The sequence below is a fragment of the Sminthopsis crassicaudata genome, chromosome 5 (genome assembly GCF_048593235.1).
Source record: "Sminthopsis crassicaudata isolate SCR6 chromosome 5, ASM4859323v1, whole genome shotgun sequence".
Taxonomy (NCBI): Eukaryota; Metazoa; Chordata; class Mammalia; order Dasyuromorphia; family Dasyuridae; genus Sminthopsis; species Sminthopsis crassicaudata.
The window spans coordinates 278,963,178-278,980,224 of NC_133621.1; the positions used below are offsets into that span (position 1 = coordinate 278,963,178).

A 17,047-nucleotide genomic window follows, 5' to 3' on the forward strand; every position below is an offset into this window, starting at 1 on the left:
GCGCAAGTGCAACATGCTGGCATCAGGCCAAGTTCAATTAAAAAAAAAAAAAGGGAGGGAGGGGAAAAGAGGCGGGGCTTAATTGAGTCGTCTCGCGCCGAGGGAATGCGAGGTTCGGTTTAGGAGGGGGGAGGAGCGCTGTTTCGGTCTCTGACCAATCCCGTGCGATCGAGAAGGTGTCTCGCGCCAGAGAAAGGGGAGGGAGGGGCGTGGTGGCGGGTCTAAGGGGGCGGGGCGAAGAGAGAGTGAGAGAGTGAACGGGAATGCGAGAAGCCTCGGCGGAGGAACAAGCGCGAGAACGAGAACGAGGCGAGAGCGCAAGGAAAAGAGAGAGCTCGAGGCGAGTGAGCCGCAGTACCGCCGCCGCCGCCGCCGCGAGGGAGGAGCCGCAGCGCGAGAGCGAGCTGCCAACCGTCCGCGGCGGTCACGAGGCGCCCGACTGAGGGACTGCGGGCAGCGGACGGCCGGTGGGACGGAGAGAGGAGGCGGGTGGCGGGCGGGCTCCATGGCGAGGCGCGGCTTCTCCGGCAGCAGCGGCGCAGCCTCTCCAACCCGCGGGCTCTAGTACTCCCGGAGCAGCCTCTTGCTCTCTCGCTCGCTCGTCCCCCGCAGCCCCGGCCTCGCTCCCGGCTCCGGCCCTCGGGCGCTCCCTCCTCCCTCTCTTTTTCCCTTCCATCCTTCCCCGCGACCTCGGACGGGTTGGCGGCGGCCGAGCCCCGGCGGGAGGAGGAGGAATCCGCCTCTATGATGAAGTTTAAGCCGAACCAGACGAGGACCTACGACCGTGAGGGCTTCAAGAAGCGGGCGGCCTGCCTTTGCTTCCGCAGCGAGCAGGAGGACGAGGTGGGTGCGCCCCCATTTCCCGCCTGGCCTCGTGCGGGGGAGGAAACAAAGGGACCCCGTTGGGGAGGGTCTCCCCCCACTCGGCCGACCTTCCCAGGGACTGGGGGAGTATTTTTGGAGTCCGGCAGAGCCCAGGGGGGCTTCCTGAGGAGAGGGAGCGAGAGAAAGCGGGGAGACCCCACCTCCAAATCCGGGGGAGAGCCCCCTAAAAGCCTCCTGGGCGGGGGGCGCACGGTCTACGTTTGTTTTGTAAATGGGCTCCCGTAGGTATTGGACCGTGTCCTTTGTCTTCCCCACGCCCCCGCCCCCACCCCACGCGTTCTTTCCGAGATGCCTCGGGTTCTAGCCGAGGCAGACACCGAAGAACCTTGTTTGGGGCTGGAGCTTCGCTGAGGGGGTGCTTTTTTTTTTTTTTTTTCAATTGTCGGTCGCCGTTTTGACCCGCCTTTGACACTTCAAACTTCCTTCCCATCTGATAAGACAATTTGTGATTTGGTGGGGTGAGGAGTGTTGAGCTGCCACGCACCCTAAGGTTTTTTTGCACGGGTGTTTTATTTGTTTGACTTGGAAGATGGTGTTGGCTGCTCTGGCCACGTCTGCAACGAACCCCATTTGTTTCCATTTTAAAATGCCGTTCTGTACCTAGTAGAGGACACATTTGTCTTGAGAATCTTTAAAATTAATGTTTAATTAATTTGTTTGTAAAACTAACAATTCACCTAAACCCCAGAATTATTAGGTTTTTGTTATTTTGTTTTTTAAATTAGTTTAAGGGTGCTACAATACAAGGTGTCGTATTAAGTGCACTATTGTGGTAGTTTATCCTCGCTATAGTAACCATGTTTCTCTGTAGTGGTCCTTTCGAGCCGCTGCCTTAGCTTTCTTTCAGAAACACCTGAGAATTTTATGAGCTTATTTATTTTTTCAGAAACACCTGAGTTTGATTGTCCTTTTTAGGAAGAACAGTGTTCTAAGGTTAATTTCTTTGGGAAATAATAAAACAAGTTGTGCTGAAGCATTCTAGAGATAAAAGTCAGTTTGTGTGGGGGAAAGATGACTAAAAAAAGTAAGGTTTGAGTTTGTTCAAACCTCTGAAACTTTATAAAGTGTAGTCTGTAGAAAGTCTGCTAGAAATGTCTGTGATCCCAGGTACACAAAAATTATGAAGTAGTGGGATGAGAGGAAAGTTTGGTTTAAAAAAAAAAAAAAGTTTGAATTATACTTTTTTAGGCCAAAACAAAGCTTTAGAAATTAATCTCAGTGCAATTTAGAAGATAAATCTTATGAATAAAATTGACACATTAAATTTTTGCTCTACTCCAGTCTTCAGAAAATGCTTACATTAATAAGTGTTCCATCAAATTTTAATTCATTTAAAATACTGCTTAACAGTAAAAGTATTTACTTAAGAATGAAAATTGTAATGAGTAGCCTTCCATTTCATAAGTGAATTTTCCAGATAAATGAGGCTTATCCTGAAGAAGCAATCATTTTAAATATATTTGTATGTATCTGCAGAAGCAATTGGATTATGTAGGGCTCTTTATCTCCCGCAGTAAAAGGCCCAAAGTAGTCTTTTCTTTTTGAATTAGTTCTTTTCTGTCATCTTTGATGACAGGGATCAGCATTTCTTGGTGCTGTCAAAGTTCTTAGACTTTAGGTACAAGTTGAGAAACAGTTGGGATGGGGGAAAACTTGGTATGGAAGCCCAGTTTTTAATGTATTGGAAACCAGGTAAGCATTTTGTTGGTATTGTGTATAAAACTAAGTGTAAGTTCCTTTCTGAGTTTGAGGTTTTATTGGACTCACATCTATTTCAAATACTCTTAGATCTTTTGCCCATTTCCTGGTTTTCTGTTGTGTGCTAGGTAACTGAGGTTGAGTTCTGTAATCTATGTGTGAGGTATTACTGTTTACAGGTAAAATTTCGTCCTAATCATGACATCCAGGCTGACACTGCAGTACAGTTTTAGGTACTAAAAGACATTTTCAATCTCCAACAAGTTGATAAAACCCAGTGTAGTTAATTGGCAAGTGGAAAAAATTCTGAACCTAGTAGGGACTTTATAAAGTGTTTAAGGACACCTTATAAGGAGTCTGGATTTATGCAATTGTGTTAGACAAGGGATATGTGAAGAGATAGGGAAAGATAGCTGTAAGATAGAAGAAGATAGCTGTAAGATAAAGATAAATGCAATTTTTCTGTTATTACTCATGCAGTCCATAGCTTAAAAAAAAAAAAAATCTTAAAACCTCCCTGTGTGTAGAATACATAATCGGGTCCAAGAAATATCCCCAGTTTACTTCAAAAGTCATATTTATCGTTTGTCTAGATTCTGTTTACATTATATTTCTCTGTTGAAAGAGGGGGATATATGGTAAGTGTATGATCTGGACCACAAATGTCTATAATACTCATAAGGATTTACTATTGCTGATTAAATTAAAACTCCATTTTTATTATTTTGAAGGTGACGGGTTTTGTAAATCTTAGGGGCTTATGTAAATGTGAACTAGGAGATGACTGATTAGGCTTGTTTTTTTGGCTCACAGAAGGAACTTCCTCTGAAGTTCACTGTGAGAAATTTCCTTAGGTGGAACTAATAGAGGAAGAAAGCTATAAGCTAGTTGGGGAGGGGGGGAAGGGAAGAGGTGGGAGAATTGGGGGAGGTCTTGGAAGGATTGGTGAAATAAGTTTTCAGTGCTAGCCAATAGTTGGTACCTCTGGCCCAGGAAGACTTGGTTGCTATGCAGAGCAAGTAGTTTTGGGGGTTATATTCCTTGGGGTTGGGGATCCTGAAGGATGAGATTAAGGAGGAAGGGAGAGGGGGAATATGCAGATATTTTATGTGTATGAGATGAAGCAGGTAGACAACACAATGTGTTAGAGTGCCTGGACTGGAATCAGGAAGACTCAATTCAGATCTGGCCTCAGAAATTTACTGGTTGTGTGACCACCCTGAGCAAATCACTGAACCCTCTGTCTGTCTGTCAAATGAGCTGGAGAAGGAAATGGCAAATCATTTCAGTACCTTTTTGTCATAAAAACTATAAATGGGATCATGAAGAATCAGACATGACTGAACAACAGCATGTTGGGAGATAGGGAATTTTTGGTCTGTGACTTAGCTTGCTGAGACCTGAAAAGCTCTAATGATAAATTCATTTTGGTGAATTCTCTAAGCTGTCAAAAAAATCAGAACAAAAAAGCATTCTCCCATTGTTCCTTTGGGTTATCTCTACCATGCTGAATTCTTATATTTATTTTGTTTTTGTTTTTACTATGCTTTTGCTTATGATGTTCCATGCTTTCAGTTGTAGAAGATAACAGCCCCCAAACTCTGCTGAGCTCATAGTAGGGGCTTATTAATGCTGAAGCATTCCATTTATTTTTTTCCTTTTTATTGTACTATTAATTTTAATTTCACAGATTCTTTGCTTATGCTATCCTGATTTATATAAATAAAAGTTAATTGTTGACAACTATAACCCTATGGGAAAGAGAAAGATGGTTACTGTAATTTTTTTTTTTTTTTTTTTTTTTTTTTTTTGCTATCTGCTATGTTAATTGAAACTGTAAGTATCCATGATTTTATACCTGCAGGTACTCTGTGACACAGTGACTATTAAATCATTTCCCAAACTTAGGCTTTGAGCATTGGCCTAAGTATTGTTCCTTTATTGTTTTGGATTAAAAGAAAAAAATATAATTCTCAAATTATGTAGACTGGTTCCCCAATAACTGGCATTGTCATCATATCTCTCTTCAGTTTGATTTGGAAATTGCCAGAACTTCTAACAAATCACCTAGACTTAATTCCTGTGCCACAATAAGACAGTATTGTAGATAGTTTCAATTAAGACATTGAATTTGTTTTTTTGTCTTTCACCACAAGTTCCTACTAACATTCATGGAATATAATTAAAGCAAAAGTTTTTGAATACAGTGCAAACAGCAGCTAAATCTATTCAATAAGATTTCATTTACATGTAACATATAGCCAAAAATTAAACAAAGCCTAAGAAGCCAGACTTCAAAAAGTCTTACGTTATAGTGCTTGTATTTTATTGTCCTGGTTGTACTTTATGTAATAATTATGTAATTTATGTAATAAATTGGGGAGAATGGCAACTGAGGGAAGTATAAACTATGAAAGAAGCAGGTCTAAGACCTAGTGCTGATCCATTGCCTATAGGGATTAAAATTCCCATATAACTCAATAAGCCTTGGGAAACATTAAAATTGACCTACAATCAACAGTAAAATGATAAGTTGTGTTTATTATATTATTTTTAAAAGTGATAAAGATCACATATTCAAAAGGATTTCTATTAAAAGAGTGAAGTTGGATGTTATTTGTGGGAGAAATTTTTTAGTATGTTACATTTCTGGATCTTTTTCTCAAATCCTCAATTCATAAGCAAAGCAGTTAAAATGTTGTTGGGGACAGAACCTTAGATTCAGATGTGTTTAAACTGCAGGAACTACCTGTTGTAATAATTTTCTTCGAGTTAAGAGTACATTCCTTACTCTATATTCTTGTTTTTCTTGGTCCTCAAAATCTGATTTTGGCCACTAATCCTTCTAGAAACTAGCTGAAATCATTCATATGGCCCCTACACAATTGTTAGTGAAGACACAAAATGGTCTTGATGAGTCTGGCTCATTTTCCATTAATTTCTGCATTCATTTCCCAGCCAAGTCTTTAGTATTTTATTGTAGGATAGATGTATAAGTATCACAATTGCCATTTACGCAGCACTTTTGCTAACATTCTCCTTTTATCCTCATGCAATCCAGCCAGGTTGACACTTTTGATAATTCATCCCTTCAGTTAGATTTGAGGCCCAAACAGCCTCACTGACTTGTGCACAGCTTAGGTAATATCTTCAGAGGGGTTTGAACGAGGATCTTGTTGACATCAGCAAACTTTGTCTCATCCTGCTTCCTAACAAGGCTTATTCGGTAGAGGTTGCCTAGTCCTCTTATTTTGCCAGTGAAAGGCTAGAGTCCACAGGAATGAAGTGACCTGCCCCACAGATGGCCTGTAGTAAGAGGCAAAGCTCATGTCACTATTGCTTGACACGTGTGCTTTGGATCTAAAGAAACATGATCATTTGGCAACTAAATTTTTCCATCTTTTCAAGGAAAATAAAAGGGAAGATAGCCCATTTAGAACCCAATTCTTAAGCTCAAATCTAGACCTACTAAGATAGATTTGCTAAGTGATACTTAGGTGCCATGCATTTATAGTGAGCATTCAGCATCCTTAATCCTGCTCTGGTCATTCTCTTTTGAAGAATTTTATTTTTCATTCTCAACTTCAAAAATGCATTTCCACATATAGTAGAAAATAGAAGATTATATATGAAACACTGGATCTCTATTTCATACTGCTTGCTTAAAAAAAAAAAAAGTAAAAACCGTATCTTTGAAAATTGTGCTTCCTTCTGAATTTCTTTTTTAAAAAGTTTCAGCATTTTTCAACACTTTATTAAATCTTTTAATCTATAAGTTTGGTCAAGTCTAATAAATTGACATTGTCCTCATGTCAAAAAAAAGTGACTTTGTGCACCTTCTGTGCCATATGTGGATGGCAAACCCACAAGAGCTAAAATACGGAGTTAAATGATTTTTATGGAGTTGTGTGAGGGGTTTTCAAGACTTCTTTTATCAAAACACTAATATGTAAGAGAAGAAAAAATTTTTACCTCTAGTTTCAGGCAAAACGGTGTGTAGGCACTTGAGGTATACTCTTAGTCTTTATATGTAGTATGCTGAGTGCTTCCATATCCATTAATCCTTACATATAATTAAAAATTGAGGCACCAACTAGTTTAATTTTTTTTCTTTCTCCCTCCAGAGAAAAACATATTATGTCTAATTTTCATGTAATCATAAAATGCTTTTCTAAACCTGAAATTGCCTTTTCCTTTTGAAATAAGTGGTGTTTTCATTTAAGGTTTGTTTATTTTGTTTTGTTTTTTAAGTCTAATAGCTTGTAGAATGCAATATTTAAACTGGACTCTGGTGCCTCTTTATGTAATTTATATAAATGGTTTCTCAACTCCAATGCTTAGTGCTTTTTCTGCTGTTTATATGTATAATTATCTTCCATGCCGTATGCCTATTTTTTTTGCAATAGGGGAGACAGGATAGAAGAAACATTCTCATTGTTAGAGAGGAACTTAGAACACATTTCTCTCGTTTCCTTGAATCTTTCTTAAACTATTATAATTTTGTTTCTATCTCAGATTTGATGAGTTTTATTTAATAGAAAATGTCTTTTGAAGTTGGGAATGTCTGTCCTTGAACTTTCACTCCTAATAAAAATCATCACTTTGTTTCTTAAATGACCTTTCAGAACACTGGGTGAACAGTGTAGCAACTGTTCAGGAGATAGCTGTCCTAGATACTTGATTGTCTAAAATGAATTGGAATTCTTTTAGAAAGAAATTGAAATTTGGATTGGAGTACCAAAATTAACACTACTACAGTAAATAATAATTCAGTGTTTGTTGGCTTGAATAATTATAGAGCTGAGAGTTTGGATTAGGCTGTTTAAGTGTGGATTTGAATGATCCTGGTATGTTTTATGACAGTTTGGCCTTTAGAAAGTCAAAGAGAAACCTTGTACTTTAGGCATTTGGCATTTTATATTAGCTCTGTATGATACTTTTTAATTAAAAAAAAATCTAAATTTGAAAGTTTCTGTTCATTATTTTAAAGATAATTTAATCTAATATAGAAAATATTAGCAAAAAAACTGGACATTAATGATTATTACACAAATAAAATTCCCAAATCTTTCAGGAATATTGGGAATGAATATAGAAAAATAAATCCAGAGAGATGAATTGAATTTTTCTAGTCAAGACAATATTATGGAGCAGATTAAAACAAGTTTTCTATTTGACTATTTTTCATAATTTTGAAATGATTCCGTTACTAGAATACAACTCTTATCTTTATTTTGCCTCATAATCATTGATTATACTTATATCACTTTCCTATTTGAGGAATAACAATCTCAAAATAACTTCTATATTATTTATAGTTTTCAGAGCCTTTTCATATTTTCATTTATTCCAGAAACTGTGAAGAAGGCAGGTAAGTCATTGTCACCAATTTACAGATGAGAATGATCTCAGAAGGACTTGGTCAACATCATAATGTTCAGTAGTAAGTAGCTGACTGTAACCCAGATTGTTTTTGTTGAACTCTGAGACTAAGTATATTTTTACACATCTTCTATATATACAGTGTTCATTCGCTGGGAGTTGCTGTGTGTAGCTGTTAAATATTTTTTATAAAAGATTTTTTTTTTTCCAAAAAATGAAAGGTTAAACCTCTTTTCACTGATGTTATTCAAATATGTTTCTTTTAGAAAATTAACTGTGGTCCAAATGCCACATACAATCCATCTTGGTTTTGGAATATCTTAGATACTCCCTAACATCTCAAGGCACAAAATTATTTTTAAAAATTCATATAACAGTTTTGAAATGGGTAAGAGGGGAGAGGGCCAACTAATCTTCAAGCTGTGTATGTGCTTTTTTTTTTTTTTTTAATGACAGAATCCAGGACTCTTATCAGCCGTTAGCATTCTTAAGTGTGGCAAGACTATATTTACATTTAAATGTTTCATGTAGACAGATAAATTATTAATAACATAATTATTATTAACATTATTAAAACGTTGTTTGACCCAAGAAACTCTTGAGCTAATGATAATTTAATAAAATGCTCACAACTTATTATGACCAGATTTCTTGTAGTCCAATTTATGGCCTTTAAAGTCCCAGCATGAAATACTTCCATCTTAAATGGATTTGTGATGCAGCCAGTGGTATTCCTTTTAACAGATCCAAACCATTACTATAGTTTTATTTTGTACAATTATTACTATATTTTCCTGTGTAACAGAAAATTTACCCAACCTGCTAGAGGCTTATCTCTAGTTATCTACTATTTAACGGATGCCACTTCAGACAGTGATTACTGTTGTTTTTTTTCCTCTTATAGTACAGTATCATCCTTGGTTTTGAGGAATTTCAGCACATTACAGGAGAACCATGCCATGGGACTGCTAGTGTATCACTCATCACTGAGCTAGCTGAAACTTTTGGATGGGAGGTTTTGTTTGTTTTTTTGTTTTTTTGGGTTTTTTTAACAACTTTTGCAAACATAGCTTTAAAGGGTTTCATACATTGTCTTTCTAAAAGGAAAGTATTTTTCAATGTTGTTTTCAAACTTAAGAAAAACATGAAGGAAATGGTTATTGGATATTTTTTCAACTGGCCTTATGAAATATTACAAGTGTAGATTGTTTCATATCCACTGCTCAGCTTATCCTCTAGAAAACTAGGGTAGAGAGGTAATGATGTTACTTTCTTCAATTCTGATACCATTCCCTCCTCTATCCTTCACTCCTCCCAAAACAGAAAACAGTTTTATAAGGTCAGAAATTCCCATTATTGGCAAAAAGTTAACATGTTATGTCACCATTTGGTGATGATTGTTAGACTGGGATTTATCCATCTGGCCAGGAGGAAAAATTTTTAAGGTCTCTTCCAACACTAAAGGATCCTGGGCTAAGAGCACTAGGTTTAGTGATGGTAGGGTATCTGAGTTGGTTTTGTTTTTTTTTGTTTTTTTTTGTTTTTTTTTTTTGGTTTTTGTTTTTTTCCTCAGCTCCCACATTTGTGGCTGATAGAACCATAGCTTCTGAATGTCTTTGTACTCAACTGAAGTGGGGATAATATTGCTTCAGGGTTCTTAGGGGGAAAAAATGTATGATCTTTAAGTATTTTATATGGGAATTCTTAGAAGGTAACTTAAGTACTAGAAATTGGTCACAGGCTTCAGGTGGTTTCAGAAAATCTAAGAACTGGATGGAACTTTTGAGTATTTGTTTTTTTAAAATCCTGAGGTTTGCCCTGACTTTGCCCATAAAGCTGAGATTATTATTTTTTTTTTTTAATTTTATTTTTTAGTGAGGCAGTTGTGGTTAAGTGCCCAGAGTCACACAACTAGTGTTAAATGTCTAGGGCTGGATTTGAATTCAGGTACTCCTGACTTAGGGGCTTCTGTTTTATTCACTGTACCACCCAGCTGCCTCCAAGTGAGATTATTTCATTTGCACATAGTGATCACCTTGTGTAACTTCAGAATTTTGAAAAGGCCCCTTTATAAGACCAAAAGTTCAGTTACTGGTGATTTGTCTTTTAGAACTACACTATAGTTAATTTGGGTATATAATTACAGTTCTGTGATATTTGCAGATATCCTAAATGTGAGCTCATGTTTATATTGCCAGAACATTTTTTGATGGAGAATATTGTATTTTGAAGATACTTCCAAATTCTAAGAGCCTTTATTTTTTTCTCCAAGATCTTAGTTGGAACAGACCTCACAGACCATTTAATCTAACATTCTAATTTTGCAGTATGCAAGGTCACATGGCTAGTAATTTTAAAAGCATGGTGATGAACCTGGGTTCTCTGGCTTCAAATTCAGGGATATTTCCACTGTATTATGCTTCCTTCCAATAAATCTCCTCTCCCTTCCCTTTATTCTAAAAACTTTTTAATAAAGAAAAAAGCTAGTGACCTGTATAATACTTTTAGGTAAAGGTGATTTTTAAAGTTTTATTGTTTTACTATGAGTATTTCAAATTCAGTATGTAACATTCTGGTAATAGAACTTTGTTCAATTTTTTAAATTGTGTACAATTCTTTGTGACTCCATTGGGGTTTTCTTGGCAAATACTGGAGTGGTTTGCCATTTCCTTTTCCAGCTCATTGAACAAATGAGAAAAGTGATTGGGAGTTGGATGACTTGCTAGGAGCTACCTCACTGGTGTTGGAGATCCAGCACTTTGTGCTGTGGTGCCACCTAGCGGCCCCAGAAAAAAAACACTTGCGTGGCTGTTCATTTACTTTGCCAACATTAAACAGACCTGGAGCGAGCTTGTGTATTCGTTGTTAGGCATGGCCTACAGGCTATAGTTTGCCCTTTTCACTGTCAGTCTCTGGGTGAATCTCTGCCTGGTTTGGATAAAAAGAGGATAAACAAACCACTTTACCTCCTTGGGCCTCGGTTTCTCATCTGTAAAATTAGGTTAGACTAGATGGCTTGTGAAATCTCTTCCAACTCTTGGTGCTTTAAAAATTTAAAACTGAGTTCACATTGTCTTAATATTTTAATATCTCTTTGATTTTAGGATATCAACAAACATCGCAAAACTAAAAATATTCAATTACATATGAAAAAATTCAATTACATATGAAAATTTTGCAGAAAGTCCAACTGGTGCTCAATTTAGGTTCTAAGAATAAGTTCAGGGATATTAGCATTATTCAGTAAAATCATCTCCTATAGTAAGATCCCATACCTGTATAAGGTGTGGAGAGAGCTACAGGTGTCACCCATGCTTCAAGGTCAGAAAGGAGAATGAGGAACATGTAGAAAGTTGGAAGGCCCACTTATTAGTATCATGGAATGTTTGAGAGAAGAAAGCTTTCAAAAAAAGGGTTGGCAGATAGTGAGATGCTGCAAAGAAATCAAAGAAGGAAAGAACAAAGTGATCTTGGAAAGATTTTAGTAGCGAAGTGGGGAAGGAATGCAACAGTAATTGGAATAAATGGAAGCAAGGAAATTTAATAGCGAAGAGGATCAGAAAAGAATACTTTTGAAGGCTTACCCCAGGTCATGTGAAATTTTCCTGGTTTTGTTTAGCAAAGGAAAAATCTGATTAGTTTTTTGTGGACTAGGAGAAATAAGCTAATTAGAAAAGACAGAGAACAGAAAGCAAGTTCTTTGAGGGTCTGGAACCAAGAGCTTCTGAGGGTAGACATTTTATTTAGCTCTATTTTAGTAGCATGCTAATTTTGTGCCAAAATACACAGTAAAAGTAATCCCTTGCTTCAAAGAGTTGAAGTATTATTTAGTTGGAGAAGATAAATCACATTTATCAAATACCTGCTCTATGCAGAACAGTTTGGCACAGTTGAGATTTAAATAAAATGGAGGCTCTCTCCTCAAGGAGCCTCAGGATATCTAGTAAAAAAATGTTGTGTATAACCGAAGTTTTAAAAATGTTATTCAGAAAATAGTGAATTTGTAAGAGATTAACATATTCTTCCAAAAATCTTTGTCTACAAAAGGGGACAGTAACAATTTTGCTATCTTAGCATTCCTTTTCCTAATCTGGAAAGACACTGCTGTTCAGTCCTTGGGTTCTTTTCTATTTGTTTACATGGTTGTCCATTTTCTTGAAATCACTAAACAAGAATAGAACTGTGGCATTTTCATGCGAATAATCGCTAAATTAATGTTTATTAATATAGATGGAGACTGCAGCCCAGATTGCTGAGTTTTGAAACAGGACTTCTTAGACTTTTTTCACTTCTGGGCTTTTTAACCTGAGAAAATTTTTACTTGACCACAGGCACATATGTATCTGAAATAGGTATACAAGTCAAAAAGTTACTAATAATTAATCACAATCTAAGAAGATTTTATTTATTTATTATTTTTTTTTAAGACATGGGAAAAAATAGTAATTTGAACTTGAGATCTTGTTTTTGGAGAAAGCATAAATGAAAAGAGTATCCATTTGTTTATCAGATTTTATCACTTTAGTTGGCTAATCAGGTTATGAATATGAAAAGTGAGCATTGCATTCGTCTTTTAATTTTACCTCTTCTGCAAGCTAGAATCAACTCTTATTTACATTAATGCCTTGAAGTCTTGGTTCTGTACAATCCATACTTAAAATACCAATCCGTACAGTTAAAGGGAATTGAAGAATTCAAATTCCTTCCTTTGAGTATGTGGTTTGGGGGTTGGAGTGGGAGATAGTCATTGAAAAAATAGATAATAAGATGTTCATTTTGATGACTACTCTGGGATAGGTTTTGATATGTTTTATATAAGTGAAATCGATTAAACTTGATGCTTTACTCTGTACTTTGTCCTCGGGAGTAATCATTTTTCAGCCAGGGTAAGTTGAAATTCAAGCCAGTGACATAGCTTTGTTTTGTCCTGCCATCTATGTGACTCATAGCTTACAAAATGTTTTTGGGATTCAGCTATTCTAATAATCCCTTTGAGGAAGGCAGAACAGGTATGATGAGTAAGTAGTAGAGCACAGGTCACAGATTCAGTCACAGAAGCTCAGCATTTGAGGGACTGCAGAATAATTGTGCTTTAATGGAAATCCCCTCTACAACATAATCACCACCCAACATCTGGATAAAGACTTTCATAAGTGTTGTACACTTGTGTACAACCCATTCCTCTTTGGAAAGTTCCTATTTGTGGGGAAGTTTTGCATGAATCCAGTAAATGTGTTTTACCCATTGCTTTTAGTTTTCTGTTCTGGGACAATATATCTCCACTTGAGAGCCCTTTTAGTATATAAAGTCAGTAACCATCTTAACCATGTGCTCTCAATTCTGCTATCAACCCCAAAGTCTTCATTTCTTTATTTCCTTCATCCTATCTTTGGATATCCATGGCTCAGTTCTCATAGTATACCGATTGCATGTTTTGTGATTGTCATTTCTAAAATTAAGTCCCCCATATTGACAAATAGTAGAGAAATAACAGGTATTTAATCTGCATATAATAGGCACTGGGGATACAAATTACTTGCAATACTTATGTAAATACTTATATAAGCATGTTCACTCATTTCAGTAGTGTCTGATTCTGTCACCCCATTTGGGATTTTTTTTTGGCAAAGTACAGGAATGATTTTCCATTTTCTTCTCCAGCTCATTTGACAGGTGAGGAAACTAAGGCAGACAGGGTTAAAGTGTCTTGTCCAGTGTTATATAACTGGTAAGTGTCCTGAGACTAGGTTTGAATTCATGAAGACAATTTTCCTGACTTCAGGTTTAGTGCTCTAGCCACTGTACCATCTAGAGCTCACTTATGTAAGCATATAAAGAATAAATATAAAATAGTTTAGTCACCTTAACTGAGGCAGAGGGTACAACCAGTGGGGGGAATACTCAAAGGTTTTTATGCTTTTAGCTTTACTTTGAAGGAAGAGAGGGATTCTGTGAAGTGAAGAATGAAGAACATTCTGGGCATGGAGGGGAGAAGGCTAAACCATAGTAAAATGATGATAGAATTGTAGGTTTGGAATTAGGTTGGAAAAAATGTAAAGAAATTTAAAAAGAAAGTATAAAAGCTAATGTTGATCCAAAGAATATTAGGCACTGGGACTGATTAAGGAGGGATCCTATAATACATGCATGGATGTAGTATGGCCTGGAGTAGGAAGACCATTCAGGCTATTGGCATATAAGAAATGACTTGGTTACTTACAAACATAGAAATCATTTTAAGATCAGATTTGTAACGTTGGGATGGGGTAGATAAATGCACCAAGCATGGAATCAGATTCAGCCTCAGATACTTATTAGCTGGGTGACCTTGGTCAAATCACTCACTTGATCCTTTTTAACCTCAGTTTTCTCAACTATAAAACAAGCTGGAGAAAGAAATGTTAGTATCTCTGCTAAGAAAACCCCAAATGGGACCACAGAGTCACACGCTACTGAAAAACAAAGCAGCAACAATTGTACAATTGGATCAGCTGCTTGTTAGCAGGAATCCAAATCAGTATCAAGGATTAAAGACAAGAGACTACAATTACTGAGGGTCAACTTGACCCAAGTAAATAATCCGACTCTGAAAAAAAGGGGAAATAGATAAAAATAAAAGAAGTAAAAGACATTTCTTTGAACTTTATTGTTTACAAATCATTTAACAGAAGGAAGAGAGCAAAAGATGTCACTATTTCTCTCTTGCAAAAAGCTCATAATAGTCAAGAACAGGCATGTTTAGAAGAGGAAAAAAGATTTTTAAAAAAATATTTTCTCACAACCCAGGAAAAATGAAATGCAAAATGAAACAGCAGAAAACTTGCCATTATTCTTAATTAAGCCAGTTTATTTTGGAATTTATAGATAGCATAAAGGATTACAAATAGAGTGAGAAGAATCTAGTTTTATTAATAGCAGTGGAATCACTAGGTTAGGGATCCAATCATTTCTAACTAATGTACATCATTTGAGAAGATAAAGAGGAAGGGGTGATTCTAACAAAGGAAAATAGGCTTGAACAAGACAATCTTTTAAGTTCTATTTTTATTTTTTATTTATGAAATTACATGGGTTGTTTTTTTAAGATATATGTGTTAAATTCAGCTTTTTATTATATTTATATAATCTATTATATATTTATAAATACATATGAAGTAATATAAAATTATTATATCATTTTGATAATAGCTTTTTCAAAATATATGCAAAGATAGTTGTCTTCATTCATCCTTACAAAACCTTGTATTCCAAATTTTTCTCCCTTCCCTCTTTTCCCCCTTCCCTCTTTCCCCCCTTCTTCATCCCAAAGAGCAAGTAATCCAATATAGGTTAAACATGTGCAATTCTGATATACATATTTCTACAATTATGCTGCATAAGAAAAATCAGATCAAAGAGGTGGGGAATGAGAAAGAAAAGAAAAAAGCAAGCAAACAACAAAAAAAGGAAAGTACTTTTTGTGATCTACATTCAGTTAGTTCCCAGTCTTCTTTCTGGATGCAGATGGCTCTCTTCATCACAAGTCTATTGTAATTGGCCTAAATCACCTCATTGTTGAAAAGAACTACATCCATCACAGTTGATCATCACATAATCATCTTGTTGCTTTGTACAATGTTCTCTTGGTTTTACTCACTTCACTTAACATCAGTTCATGTAAGTCTCTCCAGGACTTTCTGAAATCATCCTGCTGATTGTTTCTTATATAAAAATATTTTATAACATTCACATGCCATAATTTATTCAGCCATTCTACTCAGTTTCCAGTTCCTTGCCACTACAAAAAGGGTTGCCATAAACAATGCACATAATGGTTCTTTTTTATGATCTCTTTGGGATATAGACCCAGTAGAGATTGGATCAAAGGTTATAAACAATTTGATAGCCCTTTGGGCATAGTTGAACATGACAATCTTAAGGATACTCAGGTAATGCTTTGTTTTTTCTGAAGTCTCTCTCAAAAGGTGAAAAGTAGAAAATAGATGATTCTCATTGACCAAAAAGGGGGTTCAGAAAATATTAGTAAATATTGAATCATAAGTCTATTCTTTCATCTCTACTAGGTCTTTGAAAACTGTATTTGCTTTTGTGAGTATCCTCTTGATGGAAACATAAGGAAAATTAACTTATGAAGATTATTTTATATAGCAGTCTTATCTGTGAGTATTTAAAAAGGCATTTTATTTTCAAGAAGTTGCCTAAAGGAACTTCAAAATATCTCCATCTTTTTGACAGTTGTGATAGAAGGTTTAGGAACAAAACTATCTTGTCTGTTTTAGTACAAAACAAATGCTAATAACAGATATTTACTCAACACTGTTGTTTACTATTGAAATTGAAACAGAATTACCTGTAGTTGATTTTTTTTTTCTTGAAAATCTTATTGATGACATGCTCTGAAAAGGTGCTTAGAGGACAGATGCTATGATATGAATCATGATTTTTTTTTTTTTTAATGAGGATTCTACTCAGATACCAACAGGTGGGTGAATATTGAATTATTCCCCAGATTATGAGTTAAAGTTACCGAGGTGAGTAGCCCATTGAATTGATGCATCAGTCACATATTTTTGAAACAAATATTGCTTAGAGACAAATCAAATAGATTTATCAAGCAAACTAGATTGCAGTTAGGAAATTTTCAAGCTGGAGTCACTGCCATAAAAGCTGAAATTCCTATGCTAAATATGTATAAATCACAGAATAACTTCATTTAAAAGAATAAAATTTTAAGTAATTTCAAAAGACAGGGCTGTGGTGGATATAAATGAGTCTTAATGTATTAAGGAAATTCTTAATTTGAAGAGGCATAATATTAAGCATATAAAATTAGTCCACCTCCTTTTGTATATGTGACAATTTGATAATCCATGTTACATTGATATTCAGATCTTGAGTCCAATCTTTTTTTTTAATTTTATAATTATAACATTTTTTGACAGTACATAATTTTTTACAACATTATCCCTTGTACTCCTTCTGTTCCAAATTTTTCCTTTCCTTCCCTCCATTCCCTCCACTAGATGGCAGGCATTCCCATACATATTAAATATATTATAGTATATCCTAGGTACAATATATA

General features: G+C 36.0%; 1 protein-coding gene across 4 annotated transcripts in view; it reads left to right on the forward strand.

Moving 5' to 3' along the window:
- Positions 1–229: 229 nt before the first annotated feature.
- The window catches only part of NUDT4 (nudix hydrolase 4), a 28,871-nt gene continuing 12,053 nt past the window's right edge, over positions 230–17,047 (forward strand). For 3 of the 4 annotated variants that reach the window (XM_074271178.1, XM_074271179.1, XM_074271176.1), the window contains exon 1: positions 713–843. In XM_074271178.1, the coding sequence (XP_074127279.1) occupies positions 745–843 (99 nt within the window). In that variant the 5' untranslated portion in view covers positions 713–744. Of the gene's footprint in view, positions 844–17,047 lie in introns of all 4 variants that reach the window. The other variant, XM_074271177.1, reaches the window with a different exon arrangement.